Source organism: Odocoileus virginianus, chromosome 9 (genome assembly GCF_023699985.2).
Source record: "Odocoileus virginianus isolate 20LAN1187 ecotype Illinois chromosome 9, Ovbor_1.2, whole genome shotgun sequence".
Lineage (NCBI taxonomy): Eukaryota > Metazoa > Chordata > Mammalia > Artiodactyla > Cervidae > Odocoileus > Odocoileus virginianus.
In genome coordinates, this window is record NC_069682.1 from 10,882,650 (window position 1) to 10,900,381 (window position 17,732).

The 17,732-nt window shown below is 43.2% G+C and overlaps 1 protein-coding gene across 1 annotated transcript in view; it reads right to left on the reverse strand.

Annotated features, from left to right (window-relative positions):
- The window catches only part of ITIH5 (inter-alpha-trypsin inhibitor heavy chain 5), an 86,116-nt gene that overhangs the window by 49,398 nt on the left and 18,986 nt on the right, over positions 1 to 17,732 (reverse strand). The window contains exons 3-5 of the mRNA XM_070471951.1: positions 10,315 to 10,478; positions 9,057 to 9,158; positions 6,617 to 6,867 (exon numbers count right to left, since the gene is read on the reverse strand). Of these exons, the coding sequence (XP_070328052.1) occupies positions 6,617 to 6,867; positions 9,057 to 9,158; positions 10,315 to 10,478 (517 nt within the window). The remainder of the gene's footprint in view (positions 1 to 6,616; positions 6,868 to 9,056; positions 9,159 to 10,314; positions 10,479 to 17,732) is intronic.

Sequence of the window (17,732 nt, forward strand, 5' to 3'; positions counted from 1 at the left end):
TGATTCATACGTCAGTGATTTCTGCACCGAACAATGCTGGAAACCCTCACATAACAGCCAGATTGCTTCCTGGCAAAGGTACAGAGGGCAAGCGGGGCCATACCCTTCCAGCTGCAGCCTGGAGACTGGATCCCGGGGGGACATACGGCAGCGGGGAACCGGACCTGGGGGTGAACCGTTAGTCACAATGCAGCCTTTAATAGTGCAGGGTGGCCAGAATTAGCAAAGAAAAAGGATGCCCCATCACATCTGAATTTCGGATACACCACCAGTGACTTTTTAGGATAAGCATGTCTCAGATACTGCATGGGACACATTGTTTACCTGGAGTTTCAAATTTAAACCCAGCATCCTCTCTTTTATCTGACAATTCTGGAAAAGGGAGGGATCTATATTCTTGTAACGAGTCTTCTGGAACCAAACTCTGCCTCTGAATCCCTCCTTCACAACAGAATACAAGCCATACCCAAGATCTGGAGAATTTAACCAACTTAAACAACCAGGAAGGGGGCGACAGAGGATGAGGTGGTTGGATGGCATCAGTGACTCAAGGAACATGAGTTTGAGCAAACTCCAAGAGGCAGTGAAGGACAGAGAAGCCTGGCATGCAGCAGTCCATGGGGTTGCAGAGAGTCGGACGCAACTTAGCAACCGAACATCAACAAACCAGGAAGGTGTTGAAAACCCAATGGCATCTTCATTGCTGACAGTTATTTATTCCTAAATTCTTTTAACAAATCCTTACTGAGCACCCACTCTATGGCAGGCACCATGCTAGTTGCCTCCATGACAATCCTGAGCGCCATCACAGCAAATGGCAGGGTCAGGAGGTTAACAGGCCAAGCACAGGAAAAGAGAAGTACGATTTTAAACAGATTCAAACAGCTCCGCACTGGTGTCTACAGATACACAAGACACTGTCGACACACACAAGTCTAGTCTGCAGTCAAAGGTGACTTGAGCCTGCAGGACTCAAGACTGGTCATTAATTTATCTTCAAAGACCCCGGCAGAGTTAACAATCTCATCTTCCAATATCAAAGGTAATGAAACTGTATTTTGAGTGGTTCTTTCCTTTCTAATGAAGCTTTCTTGGTTCTTAGGATTATTTTATGGGAAGCTGACTAGGAGTGATACAACTAAAAAGCAAGCTGTAGGCTGAGTTCTGGGCAGGTGAAGGATACAGAGCATACATCGCTTTCAGAGCATTTGGTGGGGGATGGGGGTGGGGGGCGCGGGTATGGGTTCTAAAACCCTAAAACATAATTTTTTTTTTCCAAAAGAGATACAAGTGAACTTACATACAAACCAGAAATACGCCTACAGACATGGAGAACAAATTTAGAGTTACCGAAGGGGGAAGGTGGGGTGGGGAAGAAATAAATTGGGAGTTTGGGATTCACATATACTACTATATATGGGCTTCCCAGGTGGTTCAGACAGTGAAAACTCTGCCAGCAATACAGGAGATCCGAGTTTGATCCCTGGGCCAGGAAGATCTGGAGAAGGGAATGGCAACCCACTCCAGTATTATTTCCTGGAGAATTAAATGGACAGAGGAGCCTGGCGGGCTAAAGTCCATGGGGTGGCAAAGAGTCGGACACGACCAAGCACAGCACAGTATGTAAGGGAGAAGGATATGAAAAAATAGATGCATACGTACGTATAACTGAGTCACTTTGTTGTACACCTGAAAGTGACACAACCCTGTAAATTAACTACACTTCAACTTTTTTAAATGGTTAAAAATAAATGAGTAAAAGTAATTCATCTAAAAAAAGCTGCTGCTATAGGTCAGGGTCCTAATAGACTTCACGTCCATACATTCTGCTGGGAGATCCAAAGTAAGGCTCCTAACATTTACCAACTGTCAAAACCTCCTGGGGTGCTTTGAAAAATGCAGCTGTCTGAAAAGAGAGACAGAAAGTGGATTAGTGGTTGCCTGGGGCTGAGGTTGGAACAGGGAGTGACTGCAAAGAGGCACAAACATCTTTTCAGGGTGATAGGAATGTTCTAAACTTGGATTGGGCTGATGGTTGCGCAACTTTGCAAGTGTACAAAAATCACGGAGTTAGAAGACTTAAAATAAGTAAATTTTATGCTATGCAAACTCAGCCTCAATAAAACTGTTTTTTAAAAAAGCTAAGAATGGGACTTCCCTGGTGGTCCGTGGTTAAGAATTTGCCTGCCAATGCAGGGGAAAAGGGTTCAATCCCTGGTTTGGGAAGATCCCACAGACCCCAGAACAACTAAGCTGGTGAGCCACAGCTACTGAAGACTGCATGTCTAAAGCCCATGCTCCACAACAAGAGAAGTCACAGCAATGAGAAACCTATACACCACCACTTGGGAGTAGCCCCCATCCACCGCTACTAGAGAAAGCCAGACACAGCAATGAAGATCTAGCAAAGCCAAAAGTAAATAAATAAAGAACAATTTTAAAAAGAAATAAGCAAAGAATATAAAGGATAAACTAGGCAAGTCACAGAGCCATATCTGTTTAGTTGTAGGAAAATTTTTGAGCATTACTATTTAGCATTACAAATAAATAAATAAAAAGCACTCATAAAATTTCCAGTTTCTTGTAGAATAGACTCAAATATCACACCTCAAAATACAGTTACTGAGGCCTCAACCTGGGTAAATTCCAATTCAAGTGTTTGAGTGAAGACTCAGTTCATCTGTTATTTTTTTTTAACCTCTCCAGGTGACTCTAGGGTATAGCCAGGTTTGAGCATCACTGATATAAAGCTAAAGAAGATTAAAAAACGCAAGGTACCTTATTTCTAATAATGTTTATCTCATTTTATTTTACTCTGAGCCATCAGGGATCTATCTGATCATAAAAGAACATTTTATGGCCCCAACCAGTTTTTTGTTTTGCTTAGCTTTTTTTTTTTTTTGAATCATGGAAAGGGCAGTAATTCAGGTGCCATAGGACCACAAGAAGTTTGAGATTTTAACTTAGAAAGTGAGGTAACCAGCTTTAAACCAATCATATAGATGGAATAGTTATCCAGGTTATAACTTAAGAAGATCATCAGACACCCAGGCATGTTCCAGAAAAGAATTAATTTCAAATACTCTTGTTCCATCGAGCCCCCAAATCATCAAGTTACTGAGGGAGAAGGAAGCAGGGTGATGGAAGAGAGAGGGAGTATGGTCTTGCACTGAACACCAATTTGTAACCTATTAGAGTTTGAACCACACACACAAGTTAACTGTTTTAATAATCCAGAAAGTAGAAAGCTTTGACTTGCGAATTACTTCTCACAGCATTGGCTGTCACACTGAGACAAAGTTCATTCATTTATGGTTCAATAGCCATGCGCCCAACACACGAGACAAGGAAACTGAGGCAAAAGTGGGTTCCACGGCTGTTAGGCTTTCTCTTCTTTTTATGTACCTAGGGGGAGACATGGAATCTGAACTCACACCCTAAGTATTTTACAAAAGCTCCCAGGGAGGGCTGTCCTAGAAGTCTGGTGTGTAGAGGCTGAGTCTAGTAGCTATCATGCGGTCATTCTTATCTAGAACTGCTTCCCTAACAACATCAGCGGGTCCAGCGGATAGAGATTTGCTCAGAGAACATTCAGAAGTCTGACCTCAGAGGCCCGCGCTGGCTCCAGTCCACATTCACACGCTCGCAGCCCACGTCCTGGTCTCAGTTCTATTCTAGCTGCATCTCTACCCGGGGGCTTTTGGAACACACGCAACAACAGCCAGGCACAATCACAGCATCCTGTGCCTCTGGCTCCTTCCTGCAGCGGCTGTTTTGCAGGAACAGAAGCAGCTGAGCTCTGGACCAGACTGAGGAGCAAAAAGGGCCCCAGTCCACCGCACCTGGCCTGGGGAACGGCCCGTGAGATCTCTCACTCTGTAAGGCCAGATATCTGCTCTGGTGCAAAGAGCCAGGAAAACAATTTTCTTAAAAATAAACAAATTCCCAGGAGATCAATGGTCTGGAAACATTCCTTGGAGATTCCCACAGGCCCTGCTGATAAGCAGTGAGCAACTTTACAAACAACCATCAGGATTCAGACCTACCCCTTACAAGATGGCCCACACACCACCAGGAAGACACATCTCGTAAGAGTCATAGTGGTTCTGAATCCAGCAGTGCACACAGGCACTTCATTTCTACAGCGGGATAACCATCCTTCCCATGTGGGATAATTTCCTGATAAATTACGATTAGGAAAAAATGAAATTTTAAAACAGTCTCTGTTATTAGTTTAGGTGTGCATTTTTCTCATTTCTTTTTTCCCTTTTCTTCTCTACTTTGCAGACACCTAATCAGCTATCTACTCTTTAAAAGGCACCTTGTTTAATATCGTAGGGAGGGACTTTCCTGGAGGTCCAGTGGCTAAGACTCCTTGCTCCCAACACAGGGGCCTCGAGTCCATGCCTGGTCAGGGAACTAAGGTCCCACGTGCCACAACTAAGACTGGATGAAGCTAAATAAATAAATGATAAATATTTTTTTAAAAACTATTGCAAGGCGACAAAGGTTAATCTGACAAAGTCCTCTTTCAAAATCATTTATGAAAAAACAATCATTTATGATCTAATAGGAGAGATGAGATTTACAGAGGAAAAACTAAATATAAGGTAACTGTAATAATGATGATGATTAAGATTTTACTCAGCATGAAAAGTTCTCAATGACCCTGAGAGGCGGTTATAATCCCTATTTACAGATGTGTAAGCTGAGCCTCACAGGGCCCAGGTCATTTATTCCAAGGATATTAACTCTTAACTGATCACAAATCCATTAACCCTACCCACGGTGACCTCAATGATCTAAGAATGATGTCTTCTATCTCACATTATTTCTGAACGTCAGGTCTCTTGACAATATCTTTAACTTTTTGATGAGATCTGGACAGACTGCAAACTCATTGTTTGGAGTTAACTTTTAACAAAGACCTGCATCCACACTCCAGTCTTTGAGAGCGAACTCCCTCTCTCATCCAGAGTTGTTCACTGAACTGCGTGCTGGGGACACAGCTAGTAGCTTCCGCATTGTTTACTCTTCACACTAACAGCTCCAGGTCTTCACTATTTTCTCCTCAAGTTAGATAATGACATTCTCTTATTCCTTGTGTCAAGTCATTTCTCTCCTCTCCTTGCAACCTCATCCCGAAATATTCTCATACAAGAAAGCTTCTTGGGCAACTCTGTGCTTCCTTGCAGTCACAGGGCTTGAATTCGGGTTCTGTATTTTCTGCGATCTCTTATCATTCAGCCTTTGCCTGAATCCTTTACCTCGGCATCACAGGTACCCAAAGTCTTGTCATTTTAACCCTGGTGCAATTTTGGGGGCACATCTGTCTTGTTATCCAACTTGACATTAGCTCTTACAGATATATTTAGGATAAGGCTGAATGCAAGTGAATATTAAATATTAACTTAGTTGACATTAATATAGCAATTCAATTAGGTTGAATTTTTCATGATCATCTCAACAAAGAGTGCTACTTAAAAAATTAAAATATGAGGGGACTTGCTTGGTGATCCACTGGTTAAGAACCCGCCTGCCAACCCAAAGGACATGGGTTCAATGCCTGGATCTGGAATGAAGATGCCACATGCCCTGGGGCAACTAAACCCCCAAGGAGCAACTAGTGAAGTCCACTCGCCCTAGAGTTCACCATCTACAAGAGAAACCCAAGCACCACAACTAGATAAAGCCCACACGAATCAATGAAGACCTATCACAGTCCAAAATTAATTAATTAGTTAACTTTAAAAAAATTAAAATCTGAGAGAAACTCACATTAAGTGATCCTGCTGATGAACACAAATGTCTGTGTCTAAATTAAATTTCCAGTACATATTTTTCACTAATTTTAGAAAAAATATAGCACATTATTTAGATGTTTCTGTTAATGTTAAATGTTCGTTTTGAAAACAGAGTATTAAAAAATAAGGGAAAATAAAAAACAGTATTAGACAATGACCCCATCATCCCTCACCCATAAATGATTACTTTACATGACTTCCTAGTCTTTGGTCAACTTCACAGTTACCATATTTAACATTAAAGTGTACGTACAAGTGTGTGTCTTTTTTCCTATCACATGACAAATTGTTTTTACAATCCCAATTTACTAATCACATCCTTGTGCTTGAATATTTAGGATGAAGGAATGCTTTTGCTACTACAAACATCATCAAACACATTCGTATATATAACCATCCCAACATTTTAGATGTCTCACCAAGGGCAGATTCCCAGAAGTGACAGAACAGTGAGAAATGATTAGAACATTGTAAAATCTCCCGAAAGAGCATGGCTTAAAAAAAGGGCATTATTGGGACTTTCCTGGTGATCCAATGGTGCCTTGCAATGCAGTGGACACAGGTTTGATCCCTGGTCAGGGAACCAAGATCCCACATGCCTCGGGACAACTTTTGTGTGCCACCGCAGAAGATCCCCTGAACTATAATCAAGACCCGATGCAGCCAAATAAATAAATTAAAAAAAAATGCACAGGGCACTGTCTTTGCTCGGCTGCTGTCCTTTAGATCCCCGCTTCGCCCTGGGCCTGGACGGCAGGGGCGCCATCTGCTTTACTGCCCGGACACCTGAGTGCGCCGCCAGCACCTCTCACCTGGCCCCCGGCCGCTGCCTCTCTGCCGGCTGTTCTGCAGCCCCAGCACCTCCAGCTCCGCGATGCCTGGCCTCTCCATCACGGTCACCTCCACCGTTAGCCGCCCCACCAGCTGCTGGGGTCGCACGCTGACCACGTGCTCGTACTTTCCCAGCCGTCTCTGCAGGAGCTCCTCGTAACTCAGGAGGAAGGCGGCCTTGTCCTTGCTGGGAAGCACCATGGAAGCTCTGAATGTCTCCGTCCCCTTCTCCCTGGAAGGAAGAGAAAAGGCGGCGTGGGGTCGGAGAAAGCCAGGCGCCCTCAAGTCTGAGACGGTCCCAGCCAAGCGCTCTCAGCGAGAACCCTCAGCATTCCCCACCAAGAATAAGCCACCAGCCACTGCAGCCGTCCCCATGATGCACCCTGAGGGGATTGAGGATGCAGAAAAATAGGAGACTGATCGGAGATACCAATTCGTCATGTGATAAGGTGCATATCTAAGGACTTGTTTCAATGAGCCCAGACTTTCGCACCTTCCCATACACGGAAAAGCACTAACACCATTCACCGGAGACGTCTGGATTTTCTTCTGACTAGCGGTCATGTTCTGATGCTCGACTACATTTATTTTTTCAGTAGAACCTCCTCCATATTCTAGTCCTCTCTTACCTCTCTGGAACAGCCCCTCAGTGCCACCTGAGAGACGGTCTCCAGGGCTATAGTCCTCAAAAATGCCCCCAAGAAAACATAATCCTCGACTTCCAGGTTGCACATAACTTTTTCAGTCGACATCAGAAAGAAAACTAGAATTTAGCTTTGGGAGGAGAAGCAAATGCCTGCACCAGAGGAAGGTTATACAGGTTCAAGGAATCCTGAAGAGCAGAGAGTTCAAAGACCACAGAATCCTTCTAGTTCCTTCTCCCTGATGCAGACCCGAGGGGGCAGAGGGGAAGAGGAATGATACAGGTGACCTCAAGGGAAAACACACAGGGACCCCCCGTGGTTGTGGTTAACACCCCGCACTGCCAACGCGGGGTGCTGGTGTGATCCCTGGTGGGGGAACTGAGATTCCACATACCACACGAGGCGTGGCCAAGATAAATTAATGAATAAAGTAACATTTTTTAAAAAAGGAAAGCAGATACATGCTGTGATCCAACTAAACAGAACTGTGACATGATTCTGAACAATTTGTGAAGTGTAAAAAAAAAGTAATAATAATCCTCATAAAGCCCACACCATTTTCTCTAGATCCTGTGATTGTTTTTCTTCAAAAGGAACAGATACTTTTTTCAACTGGGCTAGCAGAGAAGGAAACAAATCTCAGTACACTAGGAGGCTCTGCAGTTAATGTTATTTACAGTCATTAAAAATGAATTGACTTATTGGTCTTCAATATTTGGATTCAGTTCATAGACAAAGAGTTCAAATACCATGGCAGATCAGAATTTAAATGCTGATAATTCTGACAATGCAAAAGTAAATGATTAAGTAGGAAAAGAAAAGATCAGGTGACATGCAGGAGCGAGAATACTACCATTGAAGATAACAGGGCTCATCTAGGATGGTATAACTCTGCTTATATTGAAGAAGAAAGAGAAATAATAAAAAAATTTGGAATACAGAGAGAAAGTGGGAGTATTATAAATCTGCTGAATCCTCTTTCTTCACAGTAGAGAATCAACAATCAATCAACATCTGATTTTTATCAAGAAACTTTTTTAAAAGCAAGACTATTGTCAAAGCCATGGTTTTTCCAGTAGTTATGTACAGATGCGAGAGTTGGACCATAAAGAAGGCTGAGTGCGGAAGAATTGATGCTTTCAAATCGTGGTGCTGGGGAAGACATCTGAGAGTCCCTCAGAGAGCAGGGAGATCAAAACAGACAATCCTAAAGGAAATATTCATTGGAAAGACTGATGCTGAAGATAAAGCTCCAATACTTTGGCCACCTGATGAGAAGAGCTGACTCACTGGAAAAGACCCTGAAGCTGGCAAAGATTGAGGGCAGGAGGAGAAGGGAGTAGCAAGAGGATGAGACAGTTGAATGGCACCACCGACTCAATGAACATGAGTCTGAGCAAACTCTGGGAGATAGTGAAGGACAGGGAAGCCTGGTGTGCTTAAGTTCACAGAGTCCCAAGGAGCTGGACATGACAAGTGACTGAACAAGAACAATCATAATATTTAGAATAAGGGAGATAACTACCATAAAACTACAGAAATATCAGAAATGGATCTTTCTAGGAAGTGAGAACTGGGGATGGGAGTAAGTGGGTTTTCAATCATTAACCCTTAGCTACTATATTGTCAACCAATTATTTACATATTATTAATATGGTAAAAATAAAAAGATAAATCCGTGAAACAAAGGGTGAAAACAAGATAGGAAGTCAAAGAGGTAGAAAACTTGACACTTGACTGTAGTGGATTTCTAATTCCTGAATTCAATGGTACTTACCCATTATCTTCTATGGTTTTATTCCTCTTCTCTTTTGCCTTATCACCACTTCTCTTTTCCTTCTCTGTAATTTCTCCCTGATACACCTTGTCTCCAATAAGCCTGAAACACAAGAGATAGCTGTTGGGGGGAGGGATGGGAGGAGGAATAATTAGGGAGTTTGGAGGGGACATGTACACGCTGCTGCATTTGAAATGGCTAACCAACAAGGACCCTAGCACAGGGGACTCTGCTCCATGTTACGTGGCAGCCTGGATGGGAGGAAAGTTTGGGGGAGAATGGGTACATGTATATGTACAGCTGAGTCCCTTCACTGTTCACACAGCATTGTTAATCGGCTATACCGCAATACAAAATAAAATGTTTAATTGAAAAGAAAAAAAGAGAGACAGCTGTACTGCCAGCTTGCCAGGACAAAGTCAAGCATGGATCTGATAACCATGACAACCCTAGAAAATATTTTTGTTTGCCTCTTGGATATGCACTGAGAATGCATTCCAGACTAGGGCACTACCCTTGCATCACTCATTTTGTTCTAGGGCAAATTTCAACAGGTCCACATGTTAAGAGCCAACCAATGGTGTCTCTGATTCTCCAGGAGGAACACAGAAGACCTGCTCAAACAAACTTCCAAGAAGATGCACCAACTTGAATCCTGCCCAGACCTAAAATTAAACCCACACACCTATTTTGCATCTCTTTACCTCTTAGTTCAGGTGAAAAGAAGAAATATATGATATCTAGTTATCAAAGGCTATCATGCTGGCTGGTCCTTCAGATGTCAGCTTCAACACTGACTCCTCTGAGCCACCTCCCCAACTCCCCGACCTAAAAGACCCCCCTCAATCCTACTTGTCACCTCTATAGCACTCACTACCATCTGAAGGCAATCTTATTATTCACCCTGTTTACTTATTTGTTTCTCCCCAGAGGAACTTCTAGAGCAGAGCAACACCCATCTTTTTCAAAGAAGTAGACCAATCACCTTGAAGTATGCCTGGCCTGGGGTGGGTAGCCATTTGTTGGAGGGAAAGAAAGAGGAAATGAAGGGGAGGAGGAAAGAAGAGAGGAATGGGACGAAAGAAGAGATAATAAAAAGGAGGAAGGGGGAAATGGGGATGGAAGGCAGAAGGCAGAGGGAGGGAATCAATCTTCTTTCCCATGGACAGTCCTTTGGGTTGAGAATTTATATATTCTCAGCATCTCAGGCTCCCCCTGACCACTTTACAGAGAAATCTTCATTCCAGAGTTCACCTACACAGTGAAGTTAGTGATGAAAGCTGCAGCTGGAATCTGCATCTGAAACGTGACTTCCTGGTCCTCAGAGCCTCTGTTGAGCATCCTACAGGCAACTGTGGTGAAGGCATAACGGGAGATGATGGTAGACTTCACCGAGAACTCCGTCATCAAGGGTTTGGTTTTCTGTTGGAATCAAAACACACAGTATGCTGTGCGGTTGAAACTATCACAACACTGTACAATCAACTATACTTCAATTTTTAAAAAGCACACACATAGCCCACACACATAGCCCACAAAAGCATGATTCAATCATTTGGGGGTAGGTGTGGTCTTTTTTTTTCTGTAAGAGAAAATCATCTTCAATTTGGGAGTCCTTGAACTTGTGATTATTTTCTTCTTTCTTTGTCTTGTCCTGAGTTTCTGTGATTTTCCCCTTCACTTGTAAGCAAAACACAGCTGAACAACAAGTGCATGACAGAGAAACAAACTGCTTAGCCCAGCTTTAAGAAATGAACCCAGTAGGGACAGATCAATTAGAGACTGGGATTAACATACACATGAAAATGAAAGTGAAAGTCGTTCAGTCATGTCTGACTCTTTGCGAACCCATGAGCTATTCTATCCAGTCCATGGAATTCTTCAGGCCAGAATACTGAAGTGGGTAGCCTGCCCCTTCGCCAGGGGGACCTTCCCAACCCAGGGATCGAATCCAGGTCTCCCGGATTGCAGGCAGATTCTTTACCAGCTGAGCCACCAGGGAAACCCAACATACACACACTGCTATGTATAAAATAGGGATTCCCAGGTGGCACTAGTGGTAAAGAACCTGCCTGCCAGTGCAGGAGACCTGGGTTCGATCCTGGGGTCGGGAAGTTTCTCTTGGAGGAGGGCATGCAACCCACTCCAGTATTTTTGCCTGGAGAATCCCATGGACAGAGGAGTCTGGGGGGCTACAGCCCACGGGGTCACAAAGAGTCGGACACAACTGAGAGACTCAGTACACACACACATGTATAAAACAGATAATCAACAAGGACCTACTGAAGACTACAGGGAACTCTACTCAGTACTCTGTGTAATCTATATGGGAAAAGAGTCTGAGAAAGAATGGACATATGCATGTATATAACTGGATCACTTTGCTCTACACCTGTAACTAACACAACATTGTAAATCAACTATACTTCAAAAAAAAAAGACACATGCAAGTTTTCCAATTTAACAGAGTTAATTTTGCTTAAAGAATTTAATAAATTATTGGAATTTTATAAGTATGTGAAGCACATAACACTTTTATAGATTTTTAGATCACATTTCTAGGATCACTGAATTGATCACAAGATCAGAGCATGCCTAAAGACATTCTCATACTTCCAAATTAATTTCAGTATCCACTTAGAGAAACTATACTGTGGGGTTTTTCCATTCAGATGACAATCCCACTATTATACAATGAGAATCAATACTGAGCTCAAGTATTTGGGGAATTAGAACCCCAAAAAAGGAAAGTGTATGCTAAGTACATTTATCCCTAAAGCTTCTGATAAAGGGCAGTGGCTAGAAAGTGCAAATTTAAAAGCTGGTTAAAACTATTCACTATTCTCTGTGCATCCATAATATGTGTAAATGCTTCTATCTCATTGTACTATAATTTCAGCTAAGTGTCTTCATCACAAGCATTGAGACAGGCCACAGTAGGGGCGGGGTTGAAGACAGAGTTTTGGAGACTATTCATCAGGTGGCTGAACTTTAAGTAGAAAAAAAAAAATCTAACTGCATTTGAAAGATTTTCATCTAAAAAGAAAAGAAGTTCTCTCATTTGGTCTGAAAAGGAATTATTTCCAAACAATGGTTCTCAAGATGTGGTCCACAGATCAGCAACAACAGTATCACCCAGAAACTTTTGTTAAAAATGCAGAAACTTTAACACATATATGTGGAATCTATAAAAAGGGTACTGACGAACCCATCTGCAGGGCAGGAATGGAGACGCAGACACAGAGAACGGACTTGTGGACACAGTGGGCAAAGAGGAAGGTGGGACGAATTGAGAGATTAGCATTGACCTACATACTGTACCGGGCTTCCCAGGCGGCTCAGCGGTAAAGAATCCACCTGCCAATGCAGGAGACCCAGGAGAAGCAAGTTTGATCCCTGGGTTGGGAAGATCCCTTGGAGGAGGAAATGGCAGTCGACTCCAGTATTCTTGCCTGGAGAATCCCCATGGACAGAAGAGCCTGGTGGGCTAGAGTCCATTGGGTCCCAAAGAGTCAGACACGACTGAAGCGACTCAGCATGCACATATACACCACCACGCGTGAACAGACAGCTAGCGGGAAGCTGCTGATGCACAGAATGCTCAGCTTGGTGCTCTGTGATGGCGAGAGGGGTGGGACCGGAGGGTGGGAGGGAGTCTCAAGAGGCAGGGATATATGTATACATACAGCTGATTCACGGTCTTGTACAGCAGAAACTAACACTGTAAAGCAGTGATCCTCTGATTGAAATATAAAAAATTTTAGAAGAAATGTAGTTTCTCGGACTCCACCCCAAACTCACAGAGCAAGAATCTCAGGGGGCCAGTTCAGCAATCTACGCTTCAACATGCCCTCTAAGGGACTCTGATGTTTGAGAAATACTTTTTAAAATTAATATAGCTAGATGACACTTCATGTGTTTCTGCTATAGCTTTATAATATCTCTAAATTGAGAGGGCTTCCCAGATGGCTCTTTAGGAAAGAAGTTGCCTGTCAAGATTGAGACACGGGTTCGACCCCTGAGTCGGGAAGATCCCCTGGAGAAGGAAATGGCAACTCACTCCAGTATTCTTGCCTAGGAAATCCCATGGACGGAGGAGCCTGGTGGGCTACAGTCCATGGGGTTGCAAACAGTTGGACACAACCTAGCAACTAAACAACAATATAAATTGAGAGGGCTTGAATAAATCACCAAAATTATGTCTTCTTTTGAGATCCAAGAATCTAAAGCAAAGCCAAAAGTAAGGAATAAAGCTTTGGATTTTAGGAAATCATTCCTGAAATCAGGAATAACTGATGACAAAATATTCTTTATGTACATCTGGTCTCTTTAGGACAAAATCTGTTGCATGACGCCACGGTGTCTGGAGAGTATTTGACACAACAGTAAAAACTGCACACCCTCTTCGTCTCTTTAGATGTTTGAGTTTACAACCCTGCTTTAGTTGGGAATTGCCCTTAAGCTGCATTTAGACATTGGGTTAATTATTCCAAACTCTACACTCTGTCTGATCATGACACATTTTACTGGTTTTGTTTTGGGAACTAGACTTCTGCATATTAGAAACACCCCTGAAATGAAGACAGTATAGTGTAAGCTGCAAAGACAAATATGAAGAAAAAGAAACTCAAGTCCAATCCCGTCACTTAACCATGGTAAGATCAGGATAAGGTACTTGCCCCCAGTCACACAGGTGGGAGCTAAGAAATCCAGAGTAAAAAGAAATGAGCTATCACACCATAAAAAGACATGATAGAACCATAAATGCATATTCCTAAATGAAAGAAGTCCATATGAGAAGGCTACATACTGTATGACTCCAACCCTATAACGTTCTGGAAAGGGCAAAAGTACAACTATTGCAGGCAGGGGAAGTCTGTGAACAGTCGAGTCCAGGATTTCTAGGGCAGAGAAAATACTCAGTGTTGTTGTTGTTGAGTTGCTAAGTCGTGTCCCAACTCTTGGTGACCCCGTGGATTATAGCCCACCAGTCTCCTCTGTCCATGGAACTCTCTAGGCAAGAATATTGGAATGGGGAGCCACTCCCTTCTCCAGGAAATCTTCCCAAGCCAGGGATCGAACCCTGGTCTCCTTCACTGCAGGTGGATTGTTTATCATCTGAGCTACCAGGGAATCTCAAATTCATGTCCATTGAGTCAATGATGCTATCTAACCATCTCATCCTCTGCCGCCCCCTTCTCCTTTGATATGATAATGATGGATGCATGCTGAGTCGTTTCAGTCGTTGTCCAACTCTTTGCGACCCTATGGACTAAAGCCCGCCAGGCTCCTCTGTCCATGGGATACTCCAAGCAAGAATACTGGAGTGGGTTGCCATGCCCTCCTCCAGGGGATCTTCCCAACCCAGGGATGGAACCTACATCTCCCTTGTCTCCTGTATTGGCAGATGGGTTCTTTACCACTAGTGCCACTTGGAAAGCTCCAATAATGATGGATATATGTCATTAAACACTTGTTCAATCCCATAGAATGTACACCACCAAGAGTGAACCCTAAGGTAAACTATAAACTTTGAGTGATTATGATGGGCCAATACCGGTTCATCTTTGGTTAAAAATGTCCCATTCTAGAGAATGATGTTGACGATAGCAGGGGTGGTGCCTGTGTCAGGGTAGGTGCATATAGGAAATCTGCACTTTTCTCTCAACTTTGGTTTAAATCTGCAACTGCTCTAAAAAACAAAGTCAAAGTCTTAATGATACTTTAAACAAAACCCAGATTAAGAATCGGGAGTCCCTAACTTCCAATCCTGCCTCTTCTGTTAAAGGACTGCAGAAGCTGGCCAGTGAAGGCTCTCACAGCGGTCACTGTTAGACAGCCAGTAAAATACAAAACTGCCAAAACATTGTAAATACAACGCTGATTTAAAAGTTACCTGTGAACCTCAGAGTTATCACCCCATCAAATTATGAATACTCCAGACAGAGCAGGGAGCTGAATGCTTTCTGCACTGGTGTCATCTTCTGACATTTTCCCCCAATTTTTTTCTTATCAATTTATCACTTCTTTACACAAAAGTTGAGTACTAACATAGAAAAAAATCTTGTTAAGTTTATGTCTTTGATAAGCAGAGAGGACAGTTCTAGCAGCTTCATTTGTAGAGGGTCTCTGACATAGTGAAAGATCGGCTACACTCGGTACCCTTGAGACTATCTTTGATGTCATGCTGATTTGTTCTCATTTATGAGATAATGATCAGTTAGAATTTCACTGCAACTAAAATGTGACAAAGCACAGTTCATGGCTCATGGCCCCAAGAGACAGACAGAAAAGTTTCAAGAAACTATTTTAGTGTTACTGCTCCTGCCTTGTTACTGGCTTCCCACAAGAGGCTCTGTGTTATTGACACGAACACCCCTTGTCTGGCTGTGATGGCACTGTCTGCTGAAAATCTATTAACATCAATTATGCACTCCTGTATCCCCATTCCCGAAAGGTTTCCCTCCCTTCCCCTGCCCCTCTTGGACCGCAAACACGTGGAAAAGAGGACTCATGATTTATCCTTTTTTTTTCCATGCACAGCTCTCAGCATGGAGTCAAAATCAAAACTAATTACAAAACTGAATTTTCTGAATTGTGAACAATTAAAGAAAAATATATATCCCCCCAACAGGAAATGGTAATAAGTAGTATTTAGTTAAGTTCAACTCTACATTCTAGGATGGACTGGGAAGAAATATTAACATACAATCTGTTCTCTCAAGGTACAGTGGGAAGAAAGTGCAAAAAAATAGGCAGACACACAGGAAGATACAAGGAGATATGTATATTTATTTATTGGCTAGAAGACTTTCCACAGTCCAGAAGGAAGAGAAAAACAGTGAAGACCGTAGGAGTAAGACAAAGCTTTTAAAGAGATATAGAATTTGTATGGCGTGAAAGAGAACAAAAAGAAATTCTAGAAACATAAAAGACATAGAAAGAAGAATAAATCAGAGCCCCTTCCTGGCATGAGAATACAGCAGTTTAGTTAGAGAGGAGGGCATGTGGGGTGAAGAATATTGGCCAAATTCGTAAAATCGTGAGGAGATGAACCACACCAACGACAAGCACAGAACCTGGAATGGCAGAGGTTTACGAAAATGTGTCATAGAAGAAAGGATAGAAAACGGTGGCCTCAACCTCTGCCAAAGCACAGTGCTTAAAAATCCAACATGCTTTCCATATTTGTATTCGGCTCAGTATTTTGTTTAGGGATGTGGGCAGAAACCAAGCCTTCCTGTGACATAATAATTTCTTCATTATTTTTTCCTACAAAAGCTAAACAGATGGAAAAGCATTTTGAGGCAGGGAGGGTCTTAATTAGTCAGGGATCAGAGGTTTCCGTGTGACTCATGTGAGCCGTTTAAGATCAAGCCACACAGAAGACATCCCAAGTCACCCACAATGCCAGCTGGAAAGGTGACCGGGAGAGTCTGCCACGGGCAGTGCCAGAAGCCAGGCCGCTTCCCAGAGGATTACCCTCCTGCTGTTTGATTCTGGGCTAACAATTCTTCCTCAACCACTGGAATAAACCATCTCAGAGGTGGAAGAGAAACTCAGAAACCACCGCATCCGCTCCCCTCACTTGATGGAGCTTGGCAGTTGGCTGGCTCCAAGTCCAGAGAGGAAACTGAAGTCGCTCAGCCTTTTTCGACTTTTCTCGACCCCATGGACCGTAGCCCGCCAGGCTCCTCTGTCCATGGGATTCTCCAGGCAAGAATACTGGAGCGGGTTGCCATTTCCTTCTCCAGGGGATCTTCCCAGCCCAGGGATCTAATCTGGGTCTCTAGCACTGCAGGCAGACTCTTTGCCATCTGAACCACCAGGGAATCCCCAAGTCCAGAGATCTTAACTATTAATAAACCTCAATGCTTCTTCTTTTTTTTAATGCTTCTTCTTATCAAGAAAAAGGTCATGCTGCTATTTCACGAAGCAGAAGACCCCCAGACACGGCCCCTCCCTGAGGACTGTATTTACCACCTTGGGGAAATAATTTTCCCTCTGTAGACAGACGGAGTCATCAGTTCTGAATCACCTTTTTGCAGTAACACATTCTATGGCGTGATATTTCATTATGTTTAGAGAGGAAGGCAACTGCACCCCACTCCAGTGCTCTTGCCTGAAAGTCCCATGGACAGAGGAGCCTGGTGGGCTGAAGCCATGGGGTCGCAAAGAGTTGGACACGACTGAGCGACTTCACTTTCACTTTTCACTTTCTTGCATCAGAGAAGGAAATGGCAACCCACTCCAGTGCTCTTGCCTGGAGAATCCCAGGGACGGGGGAGCCTGGTGGGCTGCCGCCTATGGGGTCACACAGAGTCGGACACGACTGAAGTGACTTAGCAGCAGCAGCAGCAGAGAGGAAACACAATAGGCAATTATCACCTTTGTTCAGAAAAACAAAAAATTCTACAATCTCTTAAGATAAACCATGAAGGAACTCCCCTGGTGGTCTGGTGGTTAAGACTCTGAGCTTCCAGTACAGGGGATATGGTTTCAGTCCCTGATGAGGGGACTAAGATCCTGTGTGCCCACGTGAGTTGTTTAAAAACATAACCAACTCACTCACTTTTTTGTGGTGAAAAAATTTAAAAAAAAAATTTTAAAGATGACCCATGATGGCTAGTGTTGGGAGTAGGGAGACAGATACATACATTAGTAGCTCTCAGTTAA